The sequence below is a fragment of the Symphalangus syndactylus genome, chromosome 23 (assembly GCF_028878055.3).
Source record: "Symphalangus syndactylus isolate Jambi chromosome 23, NHGRI_mSymSyn1-v2.1_pri, whole genome shotgun sequence".
Taxonomy (NCBI): domain Eukaryota; kingdom Metazoa; phylum Chordata; class Mammalia; order Primates; family Hylobatidae; genus Symphalangus; species Symphalangus syndactylus.
In genome coordinates, this window is record NC_072445.2 from 35,657,870 (window position 1) to 35,684,703 (window position 26,834).

At 42.6% G+C, this 26,834-nt stretch overlaps 1 protein-coding gene across 3 annotated transcripts in view; it reads left to right on the forward strand.

Moving 5' to 3' along the window:
- The window catches only part of SLC26A8 (solute carrier family 26 member 8), a 78,669-nt gene that overhangs the window by 27,779 nt on the left and 24,056 nt on the right, over positions 1-26,834 (forward strand). For all 3 annotated transcript variants that reach the window (XM_055263728.2, XM_055263729.2, XM_055263730.2), the window contains 6 exons: positions 1,795-1,959; positions 2,659-2,808; positions 12,569-12,651; positions 17,362-17,509; positions 19,228-19,341; positions 25,748-25,825. In XM_055263728.2, coding sequence (XP_055119703.2) covers positions 1,795-1,959; positions 2,659-2,808; positions 12,569-12,651; positions 17,362-17,509; positions 19,228-19,341; positions 25,748-25,825 — 738 coding nt within the window. The remainder of the gene's footprint in view (positions 1-1,794; positions 1,960-2,658; positions 2,809-12,568; positions 12,652-17,361; positions 17,510-19,227; positions 19,342-25,747; positions 25,826-26,834) is intronic.

Sequence of the window (26,834 nt, forward strand, 5' to 3'; positions counted from 1 at the left end):
GAGGTCAGGAGTTTGAAACCAGCCTGGCCAATATGGTAAAACCCTGTCTCTACTTAAAAATACAAAAATTAGCCAGATGTGGTGCTGGGTCCCTGTAATCCCAGCTATTTGGGAGGTTGAGGTGGGAGAATCACTGCAGAGGTTGCAGTGAGCCAAGATTATACCACTCCAGCCTGGGTGACAGAGCAAGACTCTGTCTCAAAAAAAAAAAAAAAAAAGAGAGAGAGAGAGAGATGATGCACATGGATTGGCAGAGATGGAAAAAAGAGGGGCTCATGCATAAGCACAGAAGTAGGAGTCAGCCAGTCACGCAAGAAATAGGAAGCAGACTGGCCTGACTAGAGTAAAAGAGCACATTGGGCGGCAATGACAGGAGATTAAGAGAGACACAGTGCCGGGCTGATTGAAAGCTTTGAAACGAAAACCTGTTAAAGCAAAATGATTTATTGTTTCAAATTTGTTTGTTTTCTGAGAGCTTTTAGTGGAGTGGAGAGTGAAGTGACCATTGTAGGCTTTAAGACTTCTGTTTTGCTCCTTTCCACCCTGCTTACTGAAAAGTCTTCATTGGGCTGTGCCAGTTTTCTTAACCTACCCTCTTTTTGTTTTTTATTTTTCTTGTTGTAGAGACAAAGTGTCGCGATGTTGCCCAGGCTCGTCTCAAATTCCTGAGCTCAAGCGACCCTCCCACTTGAGCCTCCCAAAGTGCTGAGATTACAGGCATGAGCCACTACACCCAACCTAATTGTGGTTTTTATTATAAAAGACGAACATCTCAAATAGTAAAAAAGTGTATAAATTATCAAATGTTGTCCCCAACCTCTAACCCCATTCCCCAAAGGTAATTTCTGTTAATCATTTGAGGTCTATCCTTTTAAATCCTGTGTGTATAAAATTTTATTATATACTATATAACATAAATTTTACACATGCATATTGACATGTAAAATAGCTTTTTTATTTTTCTTCAGGATATGCATATCCTGAAAACATAAATAAATTCAATTTAATTATTCTCAGTAAAGATAGGAGTCAAAGGCCAAGAAGTTTGAGCTCGATCCCACTGTTTTGGAATTCTCTTCTCCTTTGTGAAAAGCTGTATTCCTCAGAGGAATGTTAACATCTCCTGAAAAGGGCTATCAAAGCTTCTAGTAAAGAGATTTCAAAAGGCAAAGGCAGGCCAGGCACAGTGCATTCATGCCTGTAATCCCAGGGTTTTGGGAGGCCAAAACAGGAGAATCACTTGAGGTCAGGAGTTCAAGACCAGCCTAGGTAACATAGCAAGACCCCTCCGTCTCTACCAAAAAAAAAAAAAAGCCCAGTGTATGCATCTGTAGTCCCAGCTATTTGGGAAGTTGAAGCAGAGAATCCCTTGTGCCCAGGAGTTTGAGATTACAGTGAGCTATGATCGCACCACTGCACTCTGGCCTGGGCAACAGAGTAAGATACTGTCTCAAAAATAAATAAATACGCAAAGACTTGTTCTGATCACCTTGTCCCTGCTTTGCCCAAGTCAACCTAGAGAGCAGTAGATTCTAGGGCAAAAACTTAAGTGAGCTGACTGCTCACAAAGAAGGAAAGGAGTAGTGTGGGCTAGCACTTGTCGGGAGCCTCTGATCAACATACAAGGACCCATGTTATCAACTTCTGTTCATTAGGGAAAGAGAGTTACAAGAGTTACCAAAGGGGCCTATCTTAACTTTTCTGTTGGAAACCCTTCTTTTCCTGGGGAGCGCCATTGGTGCCATTGGTGGATTGAAGACATTCTGCCCCATTCTGGTTTTCTCTTCTCTGCAGCTAATAATGGGCGTATTGGGTTTGGGCTTCATTGCTACTTACCTTCCGGAGTCTGCAATGAGTGCTTACCTGGCTGCTGTGGCACTGCATATCATGCTGTCCCAGCTGACTTGCATCTTCGGGATTATGATTAGTTTCCATGCCGGTCCCATCTCCTTCTTCTATGTGAGTAATTTCAACTCTTACCCTGAGTTACAAATGCCACTCCTCTTGCCTCCAAAGAGAGGTGGAGCTCTGTAGGGAGACTCCTGCCCATTCTGAAAGGAGACACAGCCTATAGGCAGCTCAGTCAAGAGGGTACTAGAAATATTTCCCTTTATTGGAGAATTAGGATCTTGATTAATTGCAGATGCCAGTTAGACCATGCTTTCAGTTGACTAACCATTTCAGCTCAGCCTTTTAAACTATCATGATATACATTAAAATTTGGCCTTTAAGATATTGTATCTATCACAGTTCTTCTCATTACCTACCTTATAACAGACATGTATCCTAAAACATCTAAAGGATATACAAGACTAAGTAGTTCCTGAATGTAAGAATAGGGTAGGAGCTAAGCTACAGTATATTATTTGGGAAAACTAATAACTATTGGCTTATAAAGAGAACTTCTAGGGCCTGTTCATTATACTAAAACATACAGTGTATTCTCTCCTTATTCTTATTGAACATTACTCTCCCTCTTTTTACAAAAATGGCCACCCCCACCATGCTTGCCCTCACTGTTCTAGTAATACCCATAAAGACCTTTGTACCCAGAAACTCTACTTGGGGACTTCTTTTTGAGTTAATCTACAGTGTCAATTTCTAGACAGGCAATTACTACATCCCTTTCTAAGCCTCCATAATTTTATTTTCTTTCAGGACATAATTAATTACTGTGTAGCTCTCCCAAAAGCTAATTCCACCAGCATTCTACTATTTCTAACTGTTGTTGTTGCTCTGCGAATCAACAAATGTATCAGAATTTCTTTCAATCAGTATCCCATTGAGTTTCCCATGGAATTATTTCTGGTAGGTGTTTTTGATGTCCCAAATTCATAGTTTGCATAATTTTAGTATTTTTAAAAAATGCTGAGTTGAATTGTGTAAAAGCTGAATACATTTAGTTTTCAATATATGCTTATATTTGTGAAAACATGCTTGTTTTCTTTTTCTAAAATATTCTAACACTATAGTTGACAAATAAAAATTGAATCTATTGTTTATGATGTGATATTTTGATATAGATATACATTGTGAAATGTTTAAATCAAGTTTTTTGTTTTTTTTTTGACAGAGTCTTGCTCTGTTGCCCAGGATGGAGTGCAGTGGTGCAATCTTGGCTCACTGCAACCTCTGCCTCCCAGGTTCAAGCAATTCTCTTGCCTCAGCCTCCTGAGTAGCTGGAATTACAGGCGTGTGCCACAATGGCAAGCTAATTTTTGTATTTTTTAAATAGAGACAGGGTTTCACCTTGTTGGCCAGGCCGGCCTCAAACTCCTGACCTCAGGTGATCCGCCTATCTCGGCCTCCCAAAGTGCTGGGATTACAGGCGTGAGCCACCATGCCTGGCCTAATTATCATTTTTAATTGTTGTCACCTTGCAACGCTAGCAGCAGTTATTATTTTTGTTGTGAGAACATTTAAGATCTACTCTCTTAGCAATTTCAAGTACACATTATTAACTATAGTCACAATAGCACAATAGATCTCCCTCACAAAATGCTTATTCTCCAAGTACTTTTATCTATTGCCTCGTTCTCATAGTATTTCAAAGATAAGGAATTCTTTCCCCTTATGAAAGAAATACGGGCTCATTCTAAGTTTGAAAAACATAAGGAAGTTTAAAAAAGTGGCAGAGGAATAGAAATTCCTATAGTTGCACCATCCAAAGTCAACGACTATTGATACTTCAGTATTTTCAGTTGTTCACTCCTTTCTTCTCTCAGACAAACATATGACAGGCCTAGCCTCAATGTTGGTGAATTTCCATCTTTTTCTACATAAATGTTTTATTTTTATTTTAATGTAGTTGAAATAATACTGTTATTCAACCTCCATTCCTTCTCACTATGCTACAATAAGGAAATTGAGGCAGCTCATCCCTGGACTTGGACATAGGAGCACATCTAGATTAGAAGATGTCAGACTCAGAGGACCTTCCTAAAAAATTAAAATAAAATAAAATCCAAGAGTTGAGGCACAAGCAATCTCATGTTAAATGATAACAGGCAAAGGGCCAAAGAACCAAGGAGGAAATGAATAGCCCTTTCCTATGGCTAGAACCACATGCATTCACAAAGGAAACATACGATGTTCATGGAGAAACAACTGGAAGATTTGAACATCTTGTTCAATAAGAACCCATACCCAAACCTCAGCCTTCAGAAAGAAATGGCCTCAAAAATGGACATGCATCCAACAGTACAGGTTTGGCTCAAGAACCATACAGCAGAGGCCAGGTGCAGTGGCTCATGCCTGTAATCCCAGCACTTTGGGAGGCCAAGGCGGGCAGATCACCTGAGGTCGGGAGTTCGAGACCAGCCTGACCAACACGGAGAAACCCTGTCTCTACTAAAAATACAAAAGTAGCCGGGGGTGGTGGCACATGCCTGTAATCCCAGCTACTCGGGAGGCTGAGGCAGGAGAATGGCGTGAACCCAGGAGACGGAGCTTGCAGTGAGCCGAGACAGTGCCACTGCACTCCAGCTTGGGTGAAAGAACGAGACTCCATCTCAAAAAAACAACAACAACAAAAAAAAACCGAAAACAAAAAAAAAAACAGAACAAAACTCAAGAAAGCAAAATGCAAGCTTATTCAGCAAACACAATCTCAACAACAGCAATTAGCTGAGGATAGAGTCAAGACCAGTCCTTCCTAAGAAATACAGATATACCAGCCAAATCTAATGATGCCTATCTTGTAGTCCTAGTTTATACAGATCACTGGGCACCCTGGTTGCGACTCACGTTATGCCCCCATGTTAAGGTCCCTACAGATGACTTTGTTGTCCACAAAACAGTTCATTTTGACTGCTGCCAAGATCCTAGAATATACTGCTTCTGCTTCTATCCCATTTTTGGAATCCTGAGTTTATTCTCCATGCTTCAATTCTAATTCTTTTGACTGTTCACCTCTACAAAGTAGAGAGAGATACTAGATACAAAAGGTAATATATTGTAATGTGTGTAATGATTTCCTACAAGAGTACTTTTCAGCAATAAGGAACAAACTGGAGATATACACACACACACATTGTGTGTACAACATGGATAGATTTCAAAAAGATTATGTAGCATGAAAGAAAAAAGACACAAATGGCTACATACTGTATAATTCCCTTATATGAATTCCTAGAGCAGGAAAAACTAATCTGTCATGACAAAAAGATTAGTGGCTACCCATGTGGAAAAATTAAATAGTAAGTGGTAGAAAACTAATTTATCAGGGTGATGGAAATATTTCATGTGTTAATTAGCTGTTAATTAGGGTGGCAGTTACCTGGTGTATAAATTCCTCAAAACATATAGAACTGGCCGGGCGTGGTGGCTCATGCTTGTAATCCCAGCACTTTGGGAGGCCGAGGTGGGCAGATCACGAGGTCAGGAGATCGAGACCATCCTGGCCAACATGGTGAAACATCATCTCTAGTAAAAATAAAAAACTGGCCGGGCATGGTGGCTCACGCCTGTAATCCCAGCACTTTGGGAGGCTGAGGCGGGCAGATCACGAGGTCAGGAGATCGAGACCATCCTGGCTAACATGGTGAGACCCTGTCTCTACTAAAAATACAAAAAAAAATTATCCAGGCATGGTGGCGGGCACCTGTAGTCCCAGCTACTCGGGAGGCTGAGGCAGGAGAATGGCGGGAACCCAGGAGGTGGAGCTTGCAGTGAGCCGAGATCGCGCCACTGCTCTTCAGCCTGGGCGACAGAGCAAGACTCTGTCTCAAAAAAAAAAAAAAAAAAAAAAAACTTAGCCGGGCGAGGTGGCAGGCGCCCATAGTCCCAGCTACTCGGGAGGCTAAGGCAGGAGAATGGCGTGAACCTAGGAGGCAGAGCTTGCAGTGAGCCGAGATCACACCACTGTACTCCAGCCTGGGCAACGGAGCAAGATTCCGTCTCAAAAAAAAAAAAAAACATATAGAACTGTATGTCTAAAAGCTGTGCACTTTATTGTATCTAAATTATATGTTAATAAAAGTAAATATATATAACAAAGAAATTGAGGCAAACGAGATGTTAAATGTTTTTTCTAATCTGTGTCATTAGTAAGTAGCAGAACTAGGGCTCACTGTCTAATAGTAATGTTTCTTGTTTCTTTTCTTTTCTTTTCTTTTTTCTTTAAGACAGAATCTCGCTCTGTCACCCAGGCTGGAGTGCAGTGGCACGATCTTGGCCCACTGCAACCTCTGCCTCCCAGATTCAAGCAATTCTCCTTCCTCAGCCTCCCAAGTAACTGAGATTACAGGCGCCCACCACCATGCCCAGCTGATTTTTATATTTTTAGTAGAGACGGGGGTTTCACCATGTTGGCCAGGCTGGTCTCGAACTCCTGACCTCAAGTGAACTGCCCGCCTCAGTGTCCCAAAGTGCCAGGATTACAGGCATGAGCCAACGCACCTGGCCTTTTGTTTCTTTTCTAAAATCTGCTGATAAAATTTATCTTTTACAGTTATAATTAACACTTTACCATGATAAAGATATTTTCATCAGTAATGCTCAGATTTTCTAAGTCAGCATTTTTCATTTTAAGATTGCTGAATTCGGGGCCAGGCACGGTGGCTCATGCCTATCTATAATCTCAGCACTTTGGGGGGCAGAGGTGGGCCGACCACCTGAGGTCAGGAGTTCAAGACCAGCCTGGCCAACATGGTGAAACCTTGTCTCTACTAAAAATACAAAAATTAGCTGGGCATGGTGGCATGTGCCTGTAATCCCAGATACTCCAGAGGCTGAGGCAGGAGAATGACTTAACCCAGGAGGCGGAGGTCGCAGTGAGCCGAGATCGTGCCACTGCCCTCCAGCCTGGGCGACAGAGCAAGACTCCATGTAAAAAAAAAAAAAAAGAAAGAAAAAGAAAAGTTGCTGAATTTTTGGGTTTCAATGAGAATTATTTCTTTTTTAAGTGGTGGTCTGTGGCAAAGATGCTTAAAGTTAACCAAGTAATCATGTGCCCCCTGCACCTCCCAGTCTCTCTTGCAATTAGGAGGACCCTGTGACTTTTGAGCCAGAGTAGAGGTGAATAGGTGCAAGTTCTCTCTTCTTTCCTCCCTTGCTATGATGATGACAGGGGCAGTATGTTAAGAAAATGGAGACTGGGAGCAGTGGCTCACGCCTGTAATCCCAGCACTTTGGGAGGCCGAGACAGGCAGATCACGAGGTCAGGAGATCAAGACCATCCTGGCTAACATGGTGAAACCCTGTTTCTACTAAAAATACAACAAAATTAGCTGGGCATGGTGGTGTGCACCTGTAGTCCCAGCTACTCGGGAGGCTGAGGCAGGAGAATGGCATGAACCCAAGAGGCGGAGCTTGCAGTCAGCTGAGATCATGCCACTGTACTCCAGCCTGGGAGACAGCAAGACTCTGTCTCAAAAAAAGAGAAAAGAAAATGGAATCCCCAAGTGAAATTAGCTCAAATTCCTGGGGCACTGTTTGCAAAGAACCTGCCTGAGAGACACCAACCCACCATGGGACTTTGGGCAAAAAAAAAACTTCGATGTGTTAAAATGCTACAATCTCATGGCTTGTACGTTGCCACAGCATAACCCACTTATACTAACTAATCCAGGTCTATCCTCTTCAAGGTTGAAAAATACTGCCCTGGGACTTTAGACTAAACTTTCTTATAACTGTTGCCTACTTCTTGTAGAGGTGCATATTCTTTTCCCTTTGAATGTTTGAAAAGCTATTAATTCATAAAGGCCAGAAGCTGAAAGGCTTGTTTTTCAAAAGATTTTTCAAAATCCTGAAGGCATATCCAGCAATCCCACTATTGGGTATATATCTAAAGGAAATGAAATCAGTATGTTGAATAGATACCTGCACTTTCATGTTCGCTGCAGCACTATTTAAAACACCTAAGATATGGAATCAACCCAAGTGTTCATCAACAGATAAATGGATACATGTAGTATATACAGGTATTAGTTGACAGACATGTAACAAAAAGTGATTTTTTTAAAAATGTGGTATACATATACAATGGAATACTATTCAGCCTTTTAAAAAAAGGGAATCCTTCTCCTTAAAGCCTGGGTATTTGGTTTAAAAAATTAAAATAAAATAAAAAGAAGGAAATCTTGTCATTTGGGACAACATGGATGAACCCAGAGGACATGTTAAGTGAAATAAGCCAGGCACAGAAAAAAAAGTACTGCATGATCTCATTTATATGTGGAATCTAAAAAGGTTGAACTCATTGAAGTGAAGAGTAGAACGGTGGTTACCAGGGTCTAGAGTTGCAGGAGAGTGGTTTGGGGAGATGTTGGCCAAAGGATGCAAAATTTCAGTTTGATAAGAGGAATAATTTCAAGAGATCTGTTGTACAACATAGTAACTACAGTTAGTAACAATGTATCATATTCTTGAAAATTGCCAAGAGATTAGATTCTAAGTGTTTTCACCACACCAAAAAAGATATATAGGCATGGTAGCTCACACCTGTAATTTCAGCACTTTGGGAGGCCGAGGCTGGTGGATCACCTGAGATCAGGAGTTCAATACCAGCCTGGCCAACAGGGAGAAACCCTGTGTCTACTAAAAATACAAAATTAGCTGGGCATCGTGGCACATACCTGTAATCCCAGCTACTTGGGAGACTGAGGCAGGAGAATTGCTTGAACCCAGGAGGTGAAGGTTGCAGTGAGCCGGGATTGTGCCATTGCACTCCAGCCTGGGCAACAAGAGCAAAACTCCGTCTCAAAAAAAAAAAAAAGATGTATATGTGAAGTAATGCATATGTTAATAGCTCGATTCAGCCATGCCACAATGTGTATATATATATTTTAAAACATGTTGTATATGACAAATATATATGATTTTTATTTGTTAATTCTTAAAAACAAAACCCTGGATACAAATGGTGCTCTAGAGCTCAGGAAACAATGTGTACGTGGAGTTTGTAGGGTGCAGTCAGAGGCAGCCTCTTCTTTCCCAGCCCTGCTCTGGCAACTTAGGAGGCTACAGCTTTGTAGTCACCAGCAGACAGCAGCCATGAACAGATAGCAGCCCTCTTTTTTTTTTTTTTTTTTTTTTTTTTTTTAGACGGAGTCTTACTCTGTCTCCTAGGCTGAAGTGCAGTGGCGCAATCTCAGCTTACTACAGCCTCTGCCTCCCAGGTTCAAGCGATTCTCCTGCCTCAGCCTCCCAAGTAGCTGGGATTACAGGCACACACCACCATGCCTGGCTAATTTTTGTATTTTTAGTAGAGACGGGGTTTCACCATGTTGGCCAGGATGGTCTCGATCTCCTGACCTCGTGATCTGCCCACCTTAGCCTCCCAAAGTGCTGGGATTACAGGCATGAGCCACCGTGCCCAGCCCTCTCTTAAGAGACATCAGCACCAAGGATCATAGTGATGTTCCTTCAAGCAGTCTGTAAACCCAGATGTATCTGACACAGGTCTCAATCAATTTAGAAAGTTTATTTTGCCAAGGTTAAGGAAGCCCCTGTGACATAGCCTCTGGAGGGAGGTCCTGCCAACATGTTCAGGGTACAGCTTGCTTTTATACATTAGGGAGACACAATATATCAATCAATACCTGTAAGATTTACACTGGTTTGATCCGGAAGGCTGGGACAACTTGAAGGGGTGGGGGCTTCCATATCACAGGCAGATTTAAAATTTTTCTGATTGGTAATTGATTGAAAGAGTTATTATCAATAGAGATGAATGTCTGGGTTATGGTAAGGGGTTGTGGAGACCAAAGTTGTGTCATGCAGATGAAGCCTCCAAGTAGCAGGCTTCAAAGAGAATGGGTTGTAAATGTTTCTTATCAGACTTAAGGGTCTGTTTTGAGGTTAATGCTTCTTGGCTTTTCCTGAATTACAAAAGGGAGGAGGGATATAATGAGGTATGTCTGACCCCTGCTTCAATCATGGCCTGAACTAGTTTTTTCAGGTTAACTTCGGAATTCCCTTGGCCAAGAGGTGGGATCCATTCAGATGACTGGGGGCCTTAGAATTTTGTTTTTGGTTTACGCAGCCTTGAAAGCAATCAATGTGAACCAGAGTTATAAGGCAAGAAGAGAAGTGAGAGTGCAAAGAATGCTGTGGTTTGACTATGGCTGACAGATTGGTTTGTGAGCCACAGTCAAGATATTCCTTTGGGGGCCAAGCTCCGTGTCTCACGCCTGTAATCCCAGCACTTCGGGAGGCGGAGGCAGGTGGATTGCTCGAGGTCAGGAGTTCGAGACCAGCCTAGCCAACATGGTGAAACCTCATCTCTACTAAAAATAAAAAAAATTAGCTGGGCATAGTGGTGCACGCCTGTAGTCCTAGCTACTCAGGAGGTGGAGGCAGGAGAATTGCTTGAACCCAGGATGCAGAGGTTGCAGTGAGCCAAGATTGTGCCACTGTACTCCAGTCTGGTCAGCAGAACAAAGACTCTGTCTCGAAAAAAAAAAAAAAGAAGAAGAAGAAAGAAAGAAAAGAAGAATACATTCCTTTGGAGAATGCTATAAGTAATTACAATGCTCCATGAGGTGAGGTAGGGGAGGAAACAGAGGTCCAGCAATAAAATAGGGGAAGGCTTACAATAATTGCAATTTAGGCATTAACCTTTTTTGTGAGCTAATTTGTGCTCACAAGCTATTGAAGCCTGCAACACACTACCTACACACATGTCAAGTCAAGTGATGGGGATACAGTTTCTGCCACATAGCAGGGATTAGAGATGCAGGGTAGAACCAGAAAAAGGCCTCCCTGTTTCCCTTAGCAGTGAGGAAAATGAGAGAGGGAGGATGGAGGCGCCCATGGTTTAGGGTCTAAAATGCTTCTCACAGCACCCACAAAGAAATTACTAATGTTTAGATGTGCTGGAGGAAACTGCACACATCTATCAATCTGTCCTTAAGAGAGCAGACTTGGCCAGGCACAGTGGCTCACGCCTGTAATCCCAGCACTTTGGGAGGCCGAGGTAGGAGGATCACCTGAGGTCAGGAATTCAAGACCAGCCTGGCCAACTTGGTGAAACCCCATCTCTACTAAAAAATACAAAAAATTAGCCGGGTGTGGTGGCACATGCCTGTAATCCCAGCTACTTAGGAAGCTGAGGCATGAGAATCACTTGAACCCAGGAGGCAGAGGTTGCGGTGAGCTGAGATTGCGCCACTGCACTCCAGCCTGGGCAACAAGAGCAAAACTCTGTTTCAAAAAAAAAAAAGCAGACTCAATATCTAGGAAAATTTTCAAGGCAACAGCTGCGATCCAGGTAGACTATACTGATAATTCAAGGTCCCTTGGCTATAAGAAATTATACATATGTTCATAATTTATGTATATTTAAGCTGTACAGCAAACACAAAAAATGTAACAATAGTTGTCTTTAGATGAGTTATTTCTGTTTTTCAATGTTTCATATTTTCTTCATTTTTCTCTGTGAACAAGTATTACCTTTATACTGGAAATAAGAGTTCCTTGCCATACTTGCCATATTTCTTGCCTCTTAACTATATAAAAACCAAGACTCTTCTTCTCTGATCCAAGCTGTAATCCAGATTCTTCCTTCCATTCTAATCTGTAGACTTCCTAGCGGTCTTCATCTGATAACAGTATCACAGGTTAGACAAGTGCTGTTCTGTTCAGCGTCTGGTTGAACTCCTGCAGTAGATGCTGGGGAAAAAGGTATGTGTTAGTAGGAAGAATGGGATAAAGCAACTGTATAATTGCTATTTTAAAACATAGAAATTGAGGTCTCTTGTTTCTGGTTTAATCTGCATTGACGCAGTCTTTATAAGCTATAACAGCTGCTAGGTTGTCTCTTTTCCCTCTAATTAAAAATCAGGGACTAGAAGGAGAATTGCCATTTTATTTTTTTTTATTTTATTATTATTGTACTTTAAGTTTTAGGGTACATGTGCACATTTTTAGAAGTAAATGAAAGGGGGGAAGCACGTAGTTGCTTTGCTACAGAAATTTTCTTTGTGCAACTAAATGTTGCTCCATATTATTAAGGGTTAATCATGTTTCTCTTTTGGTATACCTCAACAAGCCCCTAAAAGGCATACCTGTATTACTACAATGTACCTGGAAGTAAAAACTTTTGAAACTAAAAACTTGATACAGCCATTATCTGAAAACATGTTTATATTAATCTAGATGTTTAAAGTTAGTGGGGAGATTCCCCACTTCCTGATTAACTCTGAAATACACAACTCTTTATTTAAAGAGGAGCAAAGAGGTATTTTCCAAGTCATTCAGTATTTAAATGGATCGATCTCACTGAAAGCCATTGAGATTCAAATATATTAAATATTAAAATAAGAAAAAATAAATAAAGTTGGTGGGGATACAGAAGTTCATGGCATCCATTTGTTCCCATCATGTTCACAGACCAAGTTGTTTTGCACTCTGGCTTAGAGAACCAAAAGAATCAGGGAAGATCTCTAATGCCTGCCTTGCTCCGCTGAACTAGCCATGCCTCTCTCTCCAACTTGCATGCATAGGGACTGCTGCCTGTTTCATTTTCTGTCCTGCCAGAGGCTATGGGCAACTCTGCTCCTGGAAGTGATGCACTATATTTAGGTATTCATATGCCCCCCCCCTTTTTTTTTTTTACCCCCTGCAGATTATTGGCTTCACTGTGATTGCAAACAAGATAAGCATGGCCACAGAAACCAGCCAGACGCTTATTGACATGATTCCTTATAGGTCAGTAATTCCACTTTTCAAGATGCTTGTCTTTCTGATACCCTCTCTTAGCCTCTGACCACACAGCCTGATTGATATTTTCTACTAGCAGTCTCTGGCCAAAGCAAAATTCATTTTAGAACACAGAGGTTCATGAAAGGAGAAGGGCTAGGGACAACTCCTTGTGTCTTCTCTGGTCAGCCTCTGTCTCTCTTCTCATAGTTGAGCCAATCCCCTTATCCAGGAAAACTGTTATACGCACTGAATACCAGAGAATCTCGTGTTTTTTTTCATAGCACATGATAGGCCTTCTCAACTACCATACCTCTCTGATTAATTCTCAAGGGGTGGACAAGAGATGCCTCGGTTTTTCTAGCCTCTCTCCTGTGGCTCTGTGTTCAGAAGATGAACGTTCCTTCTGCCTTCACAAACTTAGACTAAATAGATGCCCTATTTTTATTTATTTATTTATTTTTGAGACAGGGTCTCACTCTGTTGCCTAGGCTGGAGTGCAGTGACGCAATCATGGCTCACTGCAGCCTTGAATTCTCAGGCTCAAGTGATCCTCCCTCCTCAGCTCTCTGAGTAGCTGCGACTACAGGCGCACACCGCCGCGCACTGCCACGCCCGGCTTATTTTTTGCATTTTTAATGGAGACAGCATTTTGCCGTGTTGCTCAGGCTGGTCTCAAAATCCTGGGCTTAAACATTCTTCCTGCCTTGGTCTCCTATAGTGCTGGGATTACAGGCATGAGCCACAGTGCCCGGTCAGAATTGGTGCCCTTGAGCAACATTATTTTCTTACTCTGGGTAGAAAGTGATCTTCAAATAGCCTGGCATATGGAGTTCTTAAGGACTCACAATCAATTTACATTATAATTCTTACCAGTGACTATGAGGCACGGCTCTTGCTTCTGTTAGGAAATTATTTTTTTTAACCTTAATCAGATGAATCACATTAGCTAAGAAAGGCAATATACTGCAGTTTCTTGACTCACAGAGAGGCTTTTGAAGAGCATTGCCCATTTCCTCACGTTGTAATAAGGAATCCGGTAAAGAGTGAAGCATACTTGCTAAACTCCAGGATCACAAAATGTAGGCTTTTTTTTTTCTTTTCTTTTTGAGACAAGTCTTGCTCTGTCACCCAGGCTGGAGTGCAATGCGCCATATCAGCTCACTGCAACCTCCACCTCCCGGGTTCAAGTGATTCTCTGCTCCGCCTCCTGAGTAGCTGGAATTACAGGTGCCTGCCACCACGCCTGGCTAATTTTTGTATTTTTTGTAGTGACAGGGTTTCACCATGTTGATCAGGCTGATCTCGAACTCCTGGACTCAGGTGATCCTCCCACCTCCACCTCCCAAAGTATTGGGATTACAGGCATGAGTCACCACACCTGGGCAAATGTAGGCTATTTTGACACAATCAGTTTGAACGAGTCTCATAACCTACCCAGTTCTCAATGAAATCTGACGATGGCTGAATCAACTTGAAATTCCAGTCAATTAAAAAATGTGGGCAGACACCACCTAGGTACTAGGGAGTACAAAGATAAGCAAGACACGATCTCTGTCCTCTGGAAAAAAAAAAAATAACAAGAACAACAGTGGGATTGACACTTTACATATTTGTATTATTTCATTTGCTCCCCACAGTAATGCTTTGAGGTAGATACTGTCTTCTTTTTTACGCTAAGGAAACTAAGGCTTCCCATGTTTGAATTACTTAGCACATTGCTCCTCCGTGGCAGAGCTATCATTTGAACATATTTTTCCTTAATTCCAAAGTCTATAATTATAACCACTCTGTTATACTTACACAGTATGCTTCTTTTATCAATGACTTCAAAACCACACAGCCAGGCTGGGCACAGTGCCTCATGCCTGTAATCCCAGCACTTTGGGAGGCTGAGGCAGGTGGATTTACTTGAGGCCAGGAGTTCGAGACCAGCCTGGCCAACATGGTGAAACCCCATCTCTACTAAAAATACAAAAACTAGCTGGGTATAGTGGTGTGTGCCATTACAGGCCAGCTACTCGGGAGGCTAAGGCAAGAGAATCACTTGAACCCAGGAGTTGGAGGTTGCAGTAAGCCAGGATCATGTCACTGCACTCCAGCCTGGGCAATAGAGGGAGACTATCTCAAAAAGTAAAAAAGAAAAAAGAAAAAACCCACACAGCCAAGTTTTGCTTATCTCTTATAAGATTCAAAGGTACAGATGGACAAGTGAGCATTTCAGAAGTCTAATTTTAAGCGTTGCTTTGAGCTTTCTCTTTTGTTATGTATTTATCCAGGGCTGCTAGAGAATAGTAAGATGGGACAATTTAAGTTAGCTCCTGCTGTGTCCATGTCCCCTTTTAACCTCATTTGCTAACAAGAATTGACTGTTACAGAGAACAGAAAGGAAAAACAGTAGTTTATGTTGTTATCATACTAAATATTCACGCTTTACTAATATAGATTGGGGTAGTACATTACATTTACTGTGTACCTCTTTGGGACAGCCTCATTCTTACCTAGCTTCTTAAAAAGACAAAAAGGTGGAATTTGATAACTTAAATACCTACCTCTAAGCATTCAGTTGTGCTTCTACTTAGCTCATTACCTGGAAAACGCAAAGGAGCTTGTAAGTTATAAATTATTTTATTATTTTTTTTGAGACAGAGTCTTGCTCTGTCACCCAGGCTGGAGTGCAGTGGCACCATCTCGGCTCACTGCAACCTCCGCCTCCCTGGTTCACACCATTCTTCTGCCTCAGCCTCCCAAGTAGCTGGGACTACAGGCGCCTGCCACCACGCCCGGCTAATTTTTGTATTTTTAGTAGAGACAGGGTTTCACTGTGTTAGCCAGGATGGTCTCGATCTCCTGACCTTGTGATCCGCCCACCTCGGCCTCCCAAAGTGCTGGGATTACATGTGTGAGCCATCGCGCCTGGCCGTAAGTTATAAATTATAAATAAAGAATTAAAATAGACATAGTAGGGCCAGACACAGTGGCTCATGCCTGTAATCCCAGCACTGTGGGAGGCTGAGGCAGGCGAATCGCTTGAGCTCAGAATTTCAAGACCAACCTGGGCAACATGGTGAGACTCCGTTTCTACAAAAAAAAAAAAAATTAGCCAGGTGTGGTGGCATGCATCTGAAATCCTAGCTACTTGGGAGGCTGAGGTGGGAGGATTTATTGAGGAAGGATGAGGCTGCAGTGAGCCATGATCACGCCACTGCACTCCAGCCTGGGCGACACAGCAAGACCCAGTCTCAATACAAAAAAAAAAGAAGAAGAAAAGAAGAAGAAGACATAGTTGAATGGTGAATAAAATGATATTTAGCTCTTTGAGGTGCTAAAAGTGAATTCTTTCTACTCAAAAATAAAATTTTAAATGCAAGAACTAATAAGAAATTTTAATTAGATAAGGGATTATTTGCTTTGTGGAAATATATATCACAAAATTTCTTTTAAGATAATTTTCCTAAGGGTATTTACATGATTCATTTTGTTGAATTTGGATTTGTATATAATTTATCAGAAGGAAATCAACTGTTGAGGCATACATATTTGTCTTTGATGAAATGATTAAAGACAATCAAAAGAACGAATAAGCGTTTCAAATAGCAAACCTTATCTAAAACACTTAGTTTTTTTTTCTGACTTAGAAAGTAATCTAGAGAAATAAAAAAGGAAGCATATTTGTGCTTCCAGATTTGACTTAAAGAATTATGCCAGTATAGATCTATGGAAAAACACCACTCCCCCCAAATCATCAAGATTTCTTTTCCTTCTATAGTCTGTTAATATTGTGCTTGATTTCTGACGGTTAAACTAATGCTTCATTCTGGGATAAACCCCACTTGATCATAGTGTATTATCCTTTTATATATTGACTTTCTAAAATGATAAGAATTTTTGCATTTATGTTTATGAAGGATATTGGTCTGAGTGTTTGTTTTTTTTTTTTCTTCTTCTTGTGCTATCTATGTCTGGTTTTGGTGTCAGAGTATATTGAATTTTTTTTTTTTTTTTTGAGACTGAGTCTCACTCTATCACCCAGGCTGGAGTGCAGTGGCTCAATCTCTGCTCACTGCAACCTCTGCTTCCTGGGTTCAAGAGATTCCCATGCCTCGGCCTCCAGAGTAGCTGGGATTACAGGTGCGCGCCACCACACCCAGCTAATTTTTTGTATTTTTAGCAGAGATAGGGTTTCACCATGTTGGCCAGGCTGATCTTGAACTCCTGACCTCAAGTGGTCCACCCACCTCGGCCTCCCAAAGTGCTGGGATTGCAGGCGTGAGCCACCGCACCCAGCCACATGTTGACATTATAGAAAGATTTGGAAAGTATTGCCTCATCTTCAACTTCTGGAAGAGTTTCTATAAAATAGGCATTATTTCTTCCTTAAATATCCACCTATTGTTCACCTGTTGGTATGGTCTCAAACAGTATCAAGAAACCATTTTTCGTGAATCGTTAATGTTTTGCCTGTTCTGTTTATTGCCATTGCTACCTGGCAGAAACATTGAACTACAAGACACAACAGCATGTTCTCTCAATGGCTTTCATAACTTGGCTTTGTTTGCTGGCAGTTTTGGCAGGCTGCTGCCTCAATCACTCCACTCATCTCTATTGTCATTTAAAAAAAAAAAAAAGAATCAGGACAGCCCAGTATTAGAATAGAGTGGCGGAGGTACCAAGAAAGGATTCCTGCTATCCAGAAATAATTCCACTATTCTATTCCAGCTTCCTGTTTCCTGTAACACCAGATTTCGGCCTTCTTCCCAAGATAATTTTACAAGCCTTCTCCTTATCTTTGGTGAGCTCCTTTCTGCTCATATTTCTGGGCAAGAAGATTGGCAGTCTTCACAATTACAGTGTCAATTCCAACCAGGTGAGAGGACTATTACTTCCTCTGATCCTTAACTCTTTGCTCTTTCATCAAAGCCTCCTGCCAACATGAAGCAGGAGTCTTTTTTAACTGAAGAGCCACTTGGACCATGGTTTGGACAGTAATCACAAAGGATTTTTGAGAGGTGAGGGATACTTAACTTTGAGGGCACTTGAATTAACCTGAGTGTTATTGCCCTAGAACAGATAAGGTACAGAGAGGCCAGAAAATTATGGCATCATGTTGTTAAGCTGGGAGAGTTTCACTTTTCTTAATTTTAGCTTTCTTTCTACCAAGTCCTCCAACCACATACTGAGGTGCAATAAGAAATGCTGCAGAACATCTTATAAAAAGCCAGGGTTGGGCCTGGAGCAGTGGCTCACATCTGTAATCCCAGCACTTTGGGAGGCCAAGGCAGGCGGATCACGAGGTCAGGAGATCAAGACCATCCTGGCTAACACGGTGAAACCCTGTCTCTACCAAAAATACAAAAAAAAAAAATTAGCCAGGCGTGGTGGCGGGCGCCTGTACTCCCAGCTACTCGGGAGGCTGAGGTGGGAGAATGGCGTGAACCCGGGAGGCAGAGCTTGCAGTGGGCCGAGACCGCGCCACTGCACTCCAGCCTGGGCGACTCCATCTCAAAAAAAAAAACAAGGGCTTCTAATATCATACAGTTGGCCTCCCAGAAATAGTTTTTGTCTTTTTAGCCCCTTCCCTAGAACTCAAGAGGGAAATATGGAAACAACAGGTGTTCCAATTTGACCATTTTTTTTTTCGAGATGGAGTTTTGCTCTTGTTGCCCATGCTGGAGTGCAATGGCATGATCTTGGGTCACCGTAACCGCCAACTCTTGGGTTCAAGCGGTTCTCCTGCCTCAGCCACCCGAGTAGCTGGGATTACAGGCACTCACCACCATGCCCAGCTAATTTTTGTATTTTTAGTACAGATAGGCTTTAGCCATGTTGGCCAGGCTGGTCTCGAACTCCTGACCTCGTGATCTGCCACCTCAGCCTCCCAAAGTGCTGGGATTACAGGCGTGAGCCACTGCACCCAGCCCAATTTAACCTTTAGGGTAGTACATAAGGCAGGGAGAATAGCATTGTGCTTCTCCCTGTCATCCTAAGTCCTGGTCATCACTTGAAAGAGAATAAAAATGCCAGAGTCTCATTTTCTCACCTTGAAAAAGCACTTTCCTTGTGATAACTAGCTAAAATGATGATTCGGTTTAATCAAGAAAATCAGATGTGCCATCCTTTTGTTCTTGCTAATATATATATATATTATTTTTTTTTTTTGAGACGGAGTTTCACTCTTGTTGACCAGGCTAGAGTGCAATGGTACAATCTCGGCTCACTGCAACCTCTGCCTCTTGGGTTCAAGTGATTCTCCTGCCTCAGCCTCCCGAGTAGCTGGGATTACAGGCATGCGCCACCACGCCCGTACTAATTTTGTATTTTTAGTAGAGACGGGGTTTCTCCATGTTGGTCAGGCTGGTCTCGAACTCCCGACCTCAGGTGATCCACCAGCCTCAGCCTCCCAAAGTGCTGAGGTTATAGGCATGAGCCACCTCGCCCGGCCTTCTAATAATATTTCAATCTGCTATTTCAAGTGATGCAAACAACCCTATCTTCATATACAGAAAATAAACCATATGCCTTCAACTCAAAATCAGCATTCTTCAACAAAGAGGGAGGCCTAAAGCATTTGCCATTTCTTTACAGGATTTAATAGCCATTGGCCTTTGCAATGTCGTCAGTTCATTTTTCAGATCTTGTGTGTTTACTGGTGCTGTTGCTAGGACTATCATCCAGGATAAATCTGGAGGAAGACAACAGGTATGTTGAAATACAATTTGATCTCTAATACATAAACATATTCATATCAACTCATATGTATATTGAGTAGGGAATTAAATGGGTTTAATCTTGTTGCTGTTTTAATGTTATGCTTAATGGGAAAGACCTCTGGGAAGAATTTGGATTCCATGCTTGCCTGAATTTTTGCTCAGATTTTGTCTTAAAAGTTACTTGTCAATGTGGAATTTGAAAGCCATTTTCTATAGAAATATTATATGTGAGAGGTTTCCATGTATTAGCCCACAAAACCCCACTTTCCATGTAACATACCTAAGGATAAGAATATTTTAGGTAAACTCGCCGGGTGTGGTGGCTCATGCCTGTAATACTAACACTTTAGAAGGCCGAAGTGGGCAGATCACTTGAGGTCAGGAGTTTGAGACCAGCCTGGCTAACATGGGTGAAACCCCGTCTCTACTAGAAATACAAAAAAAAGGAAAAAAAAATTAGCTGGATGTTGTGGTGCACACATGTAATTCTAGCTACCCAGGAGGCTGATGCAGGAGAATCACTTGAACCTAGGAGGCAGAGGTTGCAATGAGCTGAGATGGTGCCACTGCACTCCAGCCTAGATGGCAGAATGAGATTCCGTCTCAAAGAAAAAACAAAAAAATATTTCTGGTAAACTTACCATCATCTGCTAATGCTTTCCCCCCTGTGGGAAGATGCATTCTCACACCTAGTCTGGAAAAGCAATAATACAACTCTACACACCCTGGCAGCAAACCAGAAAAAAATTTTCCTGGGTTCCTCAAAAGGGCATGGCAAGGGGCTTTCATGACAGGGAGTCAGGTCTTTGTCTAGGAGAGCCTAGAGAATGTGTAATTGTTCTACTTTTCTGTAAGAGAAAATTATCTAGATCAGATTGTCTGCAGGTATTCCGAGTCAGTAAACTAAATGTGTAGGTATGTGTTAAGCATACATAGAGAGAATGGTGGTCGAAAAGGCTGTAGAAGCAGAGTGTCGAGTTGCAGGCACGAGATTTTATAAGTCTAATGTTCATGAGTTTTGTTTTTTGTTTTTGTTTTTGTTTTGAGACACAGTCTTGCTCCGTCGCCCAGGCTGGAGTGCAGTAACGTGATCTCGGCTCACTGCAACATCTGCCTCCCAGGCTCAAGTGATTTTCCTGCCTCAGCCTCCCGAGTAGCTGGGATTACAGGCATCTGCCATGACATCCAGTTAATTTTTGTATTTTTAGCAGAGATGGGGTTTTACTATGTTGGCCAGGCTGGTCTTGAACTCCTGAACTCAAGTGATCTGCCTGCCTCGGCCTCCCAAAGTGCTGGGATTACAGGCATGAACCACCGGGACCGGCCCAATGTTCATGAGTTTTGAACTGAGTAGATAAAATTACAACATGCTAACCTGAGAGATGTTCCATCTCAACTATGCAGAGTGACAAAATGTCAGAGAGCTCTCAGAATTGAAACTGGGGTTGCCCAGGGAATGAGTCAGCATTCAGACGCCAGAGAAACAGTGGCAGAGGTCAAAGACAAGCTTCTGCTGCAGAAACGTAGTAAAAGGTGTAGCCATGGTCAGAAACGAATGTGTCAGCAGAATGAACAGTCAACTTTCACAGGGAAAGACAAAGTGTCATAGTCCATGGGCAAATATATGGTGAAGCATAAGGTAAAAGCTAATACAAGTCAGAAAGATTAGGCAGGGGTGAAAGCATGGGTATAGAGCAGGGGTGTCCAATCTTTTGGCTTCCCTGGCCCCACTGGAAGAAGGAGAATTGTCTTGGGCCACACATAAAATGCACTAACTCTTACAATAGCTAATGAGCTAAAAAAAAAAAAAAAAAAAAATCGCAAAATTATTTTATAGTGTTCTAAGAAAGTTTATGAATTTGTGTTGGGCTGCATCTAAAGCTGTCCTGGGCCACATGTGGCCCCACAGGCCTCAGCTTGGACAAGTTTGGTCTAGAATAAGACGACATTGTACCATTTTTGTGGGCCAAGTTTTGTTTGTCACAGAGCTTCTTCCAGACACATTGACCTTTTCCACTACTGCTTAATAGACAGAGAAATTTGGGCTTTGTTCAGAAGAAGAGTGTTTTGTACAAGCATGCAAAAACTTTGGAGTCAAAGAGACTCCAAAGAGACTTGGAGAGTTTTAGAAGAAGAAATGGAAATGGTGATTCCAGAGATTAGTTCCACTAACTTTTTATGACTTACTTTGTTTATTCAGTATATAAGCATAATGTAAATTTGGAAGACAAGATGTGCACGGCTAGAAAAAAACTAAATCACAGTGCAAGGAAAATTGAGTGCAGAATGAGGACGATTTTTAAAAAGCGGCATAAATATTGCAAGAAGGAGAATGATGGCAGAAGTGGGACTTTCAGGGGTACTGAAAGGGTTTAGGGTATGTGTAGATGGAAGGAGGAAGAAGGGCTTCAGTTAATCCTCAGAGCTGTCTTAACGGCAGGATTCCACTTGTGCGTGCAATGCGGACTGGAGGAAGACTGGCTTTGCCAACTGCACTCATTGATTCTGGGAATAGAAAGGCCAAGGTTTGGGAAGGTTTTGGCAGACGATTGAATTTCCAACCCCTGAGCAAGCCCATTTTTAGCATTTTAGCCTGTTGGACAGAAGGTCTGCCTCAAAGGTAGCCTATGGCAGTCATGTTGTTTTCCGCTGCTGCCTTGTTCATCTGTGCAGCACAGTTCTGCCAGTGACACCTCTTAATGCAGTGCAGCGGCCCTCCACAGGGAGGCATGTCCCTAGGAATGCTGAGAAGCCCTCCCTGAGGCCTTGACGTGCCCCTTGCAAATCACTGGCTCAAGCAGAGAATGCTGCTGACCCCTGGCCCTACACATGGCAGCTGCCCAGACTATACTCTTGAGTTCCTAATCTGGACCAGAAAACGCCTCTGAGACTCATTCATCTTCTTCATTCCATGGGAGTGGAGTTTTCTCTCCACCTCTTATCTCTGGAGGCCTTATGATTTTTTTTTTTTTCAGAGACAGGGTCTCGCTATGTTGTCCAAACTCCAGGCCTCAAGTGATCTTCTCACTTCAGCCCCCCAGAGTGCTAGGATTACAGGCATGAGCCACCGTGCCCCAACCCCTTGGGGGCTCTTGATTCACTCTGCCTGAGAATGCCCCTATTTCTTCAAAGTTTCTTAGGACGGCAGAAAAGAGAAATAGGGGGCTGGCTCTGAACCTCTCAAAAATAATCTGCCATCAAGGGTCACTTTGTTTTTATTTTTTATCTGGCATAGATGCAAACTGTGTATATTTGTCTAGATTACACTTAATTTCTCGTTGTCTAGAACTCATTTCCCTCCAGTGGCTGCAGCAAAACCTACTGGTCCTTTTGGCCACAGCCTCAGCCTGAGGCATTGGCAGGCCTGACCAATGAAAGGGGATGTGATGAGCCCTAGTAGGCCTGTGGCCAGCTGGGCTGTCCCCCACTCCATCTTTCTGGTCATTCTATTCGTACCACTGTGCTTCTGTGTTCTCCAAGATTAGGTTTCTTTCATTGTCCCCTGCTTTCTAAGGACCTGCCTTGCCCAGGCTCCCAGAACAGCTTTAAAAATGGGTTATTGTAAAAGAGAGAAATGAATGTGTTGCGTTCTTATTAGGGAAGCCAATGGGGCAGTGGAGAGAGCCTGGGTTTTGGAGTCAGATGGTCAGGGGAGGGTTGAACCTGACTCTATGCTTCCTAGATGTATGTGACCTTGGGCAAATTATTTTTGCTCTCTGAGGCTCTAGTCTTCATCTGGAAAGTGGGGATAAGACAAACTTGCCCATTGTGAGAATTAAATTAGATGCTAATGGGTGCCTGTCACTTAAGAGTTCAAAAATCATCACTTCTACCCCAAGACCCAAGTGCCTGGGCAGGTGTTCATCATCTGCTATTCTACTTCATGGAACCCCCTGTACATGGAGCAATTGATGCCTGAGGGTCTGCATGTTGATTGTGGCTGTGGCTATGGAAACTCACATGGCTTTGACTCTCTGGAGAGAAGGCAGAGTCAGTCTTTGTTCAAGAAAGCCTGGAAAAGTGATGGAAAATCTGGTCAGAAAAACAAAGCATGCATGAGATGTAAAACATGCAAACAGTGCTTACTGTCATCAGACCCTGTTCAGGCACTGAGGCTGAGCTTCTGAGAGACATCGAGCATCTTCCTGAGGCACAATGCCACAGAGGATGGTCCTCTGATCCCAAAACCCATTCCTATGAATGTGCAGCCAAGGGGGACACAATTATTGGCAGGACTCCAACGCTCTCTGAGCAGCTAATTTTATGGGATTTGGAGTCTAGTTTGTGCTTATTTTGACCTAGGATTTTTGTTGTTGTTGTTGTTGTTTTGAGATGGAGTTTTGCTCTTGTCGCCCTGGCTGGAGTGCATTGGCGCGGTCTTGGCTCACTGCAACCTCTGCCTCCCAGGTGCAAGCGATTCTCCTGCCTCAGCCTCCCAAGTAGCTGGGATTACAGGCACCCGCCACTATGCCCAGCTAATTTTTTTGTATTTTTAGTAGAGATGGGGTTTCACCATGTTGGCCAGGCTGGTCTCGAACTCCTGACCTCAGGTGATCTGCCTGGCTTGGCCTCCCAAAGTGCTGGGATTACAGGTGTGAGCCACCACGCCTGGCATAACCTAGTTTTATACAACTTATTTTGTGTCTGCTTGCCTTTGTTTCCTTAAAAATAATCAGAAGAATTTTGGAGAAAAAAAGTGGCAGAAAAGAAAAGGCCTGATATAGATTTCCTGTGCTAATGAAAATAGTTTTCTTCTATAGCATCAGTAAAGGCCAACTGAAGCTAGAGCCAGAAATTAGATCCAGCTGGAGAGGCTTTGGGGTTACCTGTCTCAGTTCCACAGTGTCTGAAATGTTTGCCATCAGAGCTTTCTGAGTTTCAGTTATGGTGATCCATTTTCCTGAGTCCTTCCTACACTACTCTCATGTGATTCAGCCTTTCCATAACAGGCCACTCACTTTAGCTGTGAGTCAGCTGGGATGGGAAAGAAAGAAGCAGGACGTTGATTGCATTGCTATTATTTTCAGCAATACATTTATATGGCAAATAGCAGTGAGTAGTGAGAGGAAACCCAGTGGGAACGTGTGTTCCCCGCCCCCCATAAAAAATACAGAGAAAAATTAGAGAATCATTGCTGAGTGGTCCTTTGGTAGATTAGAATCGAGAGACTCCCTCAGTTCTTGCTTTTCTGTGCCATTGTTCTGATTTGTGGTTATAATTTTGCCCCATCCCCTATTCCCTTCGCAGTGGAAAATGACACTGGTTTCTATTATTTTTATTACTAGTGGCTTACAAAATGAAAATTTACCAATAGAGGATATAATGAGTTCAAGACTATCCAGAGACCACTGGGCTTATCAAGGAAACTATGCTTCTTAGTTTTCCACCTTTATTTTGCCAAGTGAGAATCACTGCTTACCAAGAGACACTGAGCCCAAAGTAGTCAACCCAACTGGGATAGGATCCAGAGCTGCTATATACAGCCTTGACTCATGTTTGTAGCTTTTTCTTTCTTTCTTTTTGATGGCACTGGAGCAGAGAGAAACTAAAGCAGGAAAATGGGAAGTGATTATCTTTGTGTTTTTTAAGATGAAGCTCCACTGAAGCTGCTAGATGGGCAGTTACCCAAGCAGCAAACAGGAGAGTGAGGGGTAGGAAATTTATTTACATGGGAATTAGGGTGCTTGAGATTTTAGGTCTGACACTGAGGAGCTACTATGGCTTTTCTTTCCTTTTTCTTTTTTTTTTTTTTTGAGATGGAGTCTCACTCTGTCACCAGGCTGGAGCGCAGTGGCACGATCTTGGCTCACTGCAATCTCCGTCTCCCGGGTTCAAGCGATTCTCCTCCCTCAGCCTCCCAAGTAGCTAGAATTACAGGCGTGCACCACCAAGCCCAGCTAATTTTTGTATTTTTAGTAGAGATGGGGTTTCACCATGTTAGCCAGGATGGTCTCCATCTTTTGACCTTGTGATCTGCCGGCCTCAGCCTCCCAAAGTGCTAGGATTACAGGTGTGAGCCACCGCACCCGGCCAACTAAGGCTTTTCTAAATTGTGCAAGGAGAGGTTAAACTTAGGAGGAGATGCAAATCAGATTTTAGGAGGATTCAGATTCATAGCACAGAGCAGTGGCAGTAAAGAGTCAAATGCCCAGGACAATGTGGAGCTTTTCAGGGAGCATCTTTCCATTCATTCAGGGAGTATTTATTGAGTACCTAGTATGTGTTTAGCACTTTGATAAGACTTGAAAATGTCAGTTCAACAAAAATACACTTGGACTGAACTCAACTCCTTTTAAGAAAAACTGACATGCTTCTCACCAAGCAGAAGGCCTGAGTTGCAAACAGGGACTAATACGTTCCTGATGGTTTCTCTCCAACTGGCTCTGTCTCCTCAGTTTGCATCTCTGGTAGGCGCAGGTGTGATGCTGCTCCTGATGGTGAAGATGGGACACTTTTTCTACGCACTGCCAAATGTAAGTAGAACTGATCAGATAACTAAGTCAACAACGACCAGGGCTCTGGATTGCTCCTTGGTGTGTGTGTGCGGGGGGTGGGGTGGGGGGGAGCGGTGGGTGGGCATCTCCGAGGAGAATTGCATTCGGATTATCCCCAATGGTTGCTCCAGCCTATCTCTAGTCCCTTTCATTCAAAATAATAGTATCTGCATCATAGGGTTGAGGGTTAAATGATGTGATATATATATACACACACACACACGTGTCTATTTATATATGATTTATATGGTGTGTAGATAGATAGATGTAATAGTATTGGGCCTATAGTAAACACTCAAGAAACATTAGTTATAGGGCCGGGCACCGTGGCTGGTGCCTGTAATCTCAACACTTCGGGAGGCCAAGGTGGGCAGATTACCTGAAGTCAGGAGTTCAAGACCCGCCTGGCCAACATGGAGAAACCCCATCTCTACTAAGAATACAAAAATTAGCTGGTCATGGTGGTGTGAGCCTGTAATCCCAGCTACTTTGGGGGCTGAGGCAGGAGAATCTCTTGAACCTGGGAGGCAGAGATTGCAGTGAGCCGAGATCCCACCACTGCACTCAAGCCTGGGCTACAGAGCGAGACTCTGCCAAAAAAAAAAAAAAAAAAAAAAAAAAAGCATTAGTTACAGGCCAAAAGTGGTGTAATCCCAGCACTTTGGGAGGCCAAGGTGTGCAGATCACTTGAGGTCAGGAGTTCAAGATCAGCCAGGCCAACATGGTAAAACCCCGTCTCTACTAAAATACAAAAATTAGCTGGGTGTGGTGACAGGTGCCTGTAATCCCAGCCATTCTGGAGGCTGAGGCAGGAGAATCGCTTGAACCTGGGAGGCTGCAGTGAACTGAGATCACGCCATTGCACTCCAGCCTGGCTGACCGAGTGAGACTGTTTCAAAAAATAAATAAATAAATAAATAAATAAATAAATAAATAAATAAATAAATAAAATAAGTTGTTATTATTATTATTGAACCTTCTTTTTATT